The sequence below is a fragment of the Diceros bicornis genome, chromosome 34, assembly GCF_020826845.1.
Source record: "Diceros bicornis minor isolate mBicDic1 chromosome 34, mDicBic1.mat.cur, whole genome shotgun sequence".
NCBI lineage: Eukaryota > Metazoa > Chordata > Mammalia > Perissodactyla > Rhinocerotidae > Diceros > Diceros bicornis.
The window spans coordinates 9198195-9201478 of NC_080773.1; the positions used below are offsets into that span (position 1 = coordinate 9198195).

The following is a 3284-nucleotide window of genomic DNA, read 5'->3' on the forward strand; positions in this document are numbered from 1 at the left end:
ATGAAGATCCCAGCTCTTCCCGCAGTGGCTCTCCTCTCTCTTCTGGCATTCCACTCTGCTCAGGGGGCCTCCCTGGGTAGTTCTGAGGTGAGCACGTCACCTGGGTTCTCTTGCTCTTACATCTATTGCCTCACTTCCTCTTCAATTTCTTTACCTTCTGTCCGTTACCGGATAAGCGGCTCTTAGTTTTGGGTATTATCAGGGGCTGAATGAGAAGCTGGGGCTCTGAGGAAGGGAAGAGAGGAGGAAGGAAGGGAAGCACTCCTGGGAAGACATGTAGGGATGGAGATGCTGATATTTCTGGAAGGGATGGTGAAGTAGGGGGTGGAGGCTAGACAACTGAGTCCTGGGAGGAGACAGGGACTGAGGTTGGTTGTCTGGGTTCAGTCTCACCTTTGTTTCCATTGTTTCCCTGGGAATGGCTTCTGGGCGACTGGAAGCTCCCTGCTCTCTCTGGAGCCCAGCATAGCAAGAATCCTTATGGGCCAGTCTCCAGCCAGGAGGCATCCCGAGGCCCCTCTCTCCCCTCTTATCCCAAGGCAGGGGACAAGCAATGTCCATGCTGGATTTAAAAGTCTAAGATGGGGTCACAGACTCAATTGCTTAGGATCCAAGCAAGTGAAGTCAATGAGCAGGAGGTCCGGTAGGGCCTCAGGGTGGGTGGCGGGAACTTGCCCATCTAAAGGGGGTGGTCTTTATTCCATCCGACTGCTGCTCGGGGGAAAATGTATAGCATGGCCAGAGTTTTAAAATTTTCAGAAGAAATTGGAAATCTGATTTATAAATTCCTCCTAATTAAAAATGTTTAATTCAAATTAAAAAACAAACAAGCCAAACTACTATGAGATCTAAACATTGGGGTCTAGCCTGGAGGCTACTTGTTTGTGACCTCTGCTGTGGGAAGGAAGGAATAAGGGACAACGATCGGGCAGCTGAGGTTGGGAGAGCGACAAGATGGGGTGTGCTGAGGTCGGAGGAGCTACCAAACAGAGGAGGGACATGAAGACTCCGAGCTCGGTGGCAATAAAGTCACAAAGCAAACCAGCTTGCATCAATTAAAGGCAGGCAGGGCACCTCCGCTGCTTGGCTCCCACCTGCATGCTAATCCCCCCACAAACCCCAGCTCCAGGGGCTAGGCCTGCGTGTCTCAGGGACACCCCAGTCACTGCAGAGCCACACCAGCTCCTTTTTCTCAGGAGGAGTCCTCTTTCTCCTCCCTCTCTGGCTGCTGCCTACAGTGGATGCAGGCCTGGGTTTTCACCTCTGTCCTACACATGCCACTCTCAGGCACTGGCCTGTGCAGGGAGGCAGAGCTGGCTGAGAGGGTTCGGGGAGAGGGACTTGCCATCATGTGATCATCTGGCTCCTTTCTCCCCTCACTCTCCAGGAAGAAACCACCATTGGGAATTATGCGGCAGGACCCGAGGTAAACAACCTGTTTTCCCCCACTCCGGAGAGGAGTCTGTCCCCTATCTCTCCATGCTCCTTAGTCACTTTCTTAACATCTTGCTTCTCTGCCTAGGCCTTTAACACTCAGTTCCTGAACATCGACAAGTTGCGAGCTGTAAGTACACTTCTCTGGTGTGGCCCCCACAAATGTCCACAAATCTCCTATCCCAAGGGGAATTGATGCCTCCATAGAGAGCTTGCAAAGCTGCCATGGTCCTTGCACCTCTTCCAGAGGGCTAGGGACTCAGCTCTGTCTTCCCCAGAACTTACCCTCTCTGGGTGTCTCTCTCCCCGCAGGCTTTCAAGCCCGAGGAGTTCCTGAACTGGCACGCTCTCGTCGAGGTAAGGGCTTGGGCACCCTTCACCCGCTCGGCAGTCTTTCCAGGGTAGTGGCAACACATTCGAGCTCTAGCCCTTGTGGTTCCTTCCGGAATTTTGGGAGAAAGTAACTGCCCTGCTTGGATGCTGCCCACTATGTTGTCAACAGAAGGAAGTTTCCCCAGAAGGCTGTCATGGCTATACCCTATTTGCCTAACACGGCAGTGGGGGTGCAGGACCACAAAGACAATTCCAGAAAAGGAAGAACTTCATCAGTCAAGAGTTTATTTGAATCCTCACATCCCCTATGGAGAAACTGAGGCCCTCAGTTGGGCGGTCCACCCAAACTCAGGAGGCTAGGTCAGTGACAGAGCAGGGTGAGAGCTCGCACTGCACGACTCTGCACACACTCGCCCTGTGCCGTCAGGCACATGTCTTCAGTTCTCTGAGCCTCAGTTTCCTCATCTGTGATGTGGGGATGATGACAGTATGTACCCCGAAAGGTTTCTGTGAAGACCAAATGGAATCATGCCTGTAGAGCAGTTAGTACAAGGCAGACACAGAATACGGGCTCAGGAAACATCCATTCTTTCTGTGATCATAAGATACTAACGTCATAGCCGCTATGAGAGTTCATTAGTGAGTGCTCGCCGTGCCGTGCTCCCCCGACCTGTCACAGTGCTCTTGTTCTCTTTCTCTATTGTAGTCTATCAAAAGGAAACTGCCTTTCCTCAACTGGGATGCCTTTCCTAAGGTAAGAGGTGGTGGGCATTAGGAGGATTTGGAGGTTGGGGGCAAGGAAAGAGGCAGAGGAGAGGGTCTGGGAGGGAGAGTGGGGACACTGAAAGGAGGATAAACCTTCTTTCCACCAAAACTCAGGGAAATCTCAGCTACTCTATCTAGAGGAAGACGGGAACTTAGACTGTGGCAGACATTCCTTTCCATGGTGCCCCGTTCTACCCTGCGCGTCCTTATGGGGGACTCCAGCTCCCTGCACCCGAGGGCCCCAATCTAACCCTCTCTCCCTGCAGCTGAGAGGACTGAGAAATGCAGCTCCTGATGCCCAGTAACCCTTCTCATCAAGACCCAGCACCACCGACACCCCCAGGAGAGGGGGTAGTGTGGGATCTAACCACCAGCCTACGATCACTCTCCTGGCTCAATAACTCCAATAAAATGTTTCCCAACCAAACAGCTCCCGCAGCTGCGTCTCTGTCCTCATCCTACTGGGCTCTAGAAAGGAATTAAGACGGAGTGGGCTCCAAGGCTGCTGGGCAGAAATCTTGAATTCTGAGAGGGTGGTAAGTAGTGAGACAGGAGGAAGTGGGCAGGATGTACAGGCATACCCCGTTTCAGTGCACTTCACTTTATTGCACTTTGCAGATATTGTATTTTTTACAAATTGAAGTTTCATGGCAACCCTGTGTCGAGCAAGTCTATTGGCGCCATTTTTCCAACAGCATTTGCTCACTTCGTGTCTCTGTGTCGCGTTTTGGTAATTCTCAGACTATTTCAAA

General features: G+C 51.9%; 1 protein-coding gene across 1 annotated transcript; it reads left to right on the forward strand.

Annotated features, from left to right (window-relative positions):
* KRTDAP (keratinocyte differentiation associated protein) lies at window positions 1-2936 on the forward strand. Its single transcript, XM_058530938.1, has 6 exons — window positions 1-87; window positions 1388-1426; window positions 1523-1564; window positions 1747-1791; window positions 2474-2521; window positions 2799-2936. The coding sequence occupies exons 1-6, from the start codon at window positions 1-3 to the stop codon at window positions 2835-2837; spliced, it is 300 nt and encodes a 99-aa protein (XP_058386921.1). The 3' UTR covers window positions 2838-2936.
* Window positions 2937-3284: the final 348 nt, after the last annotated feature.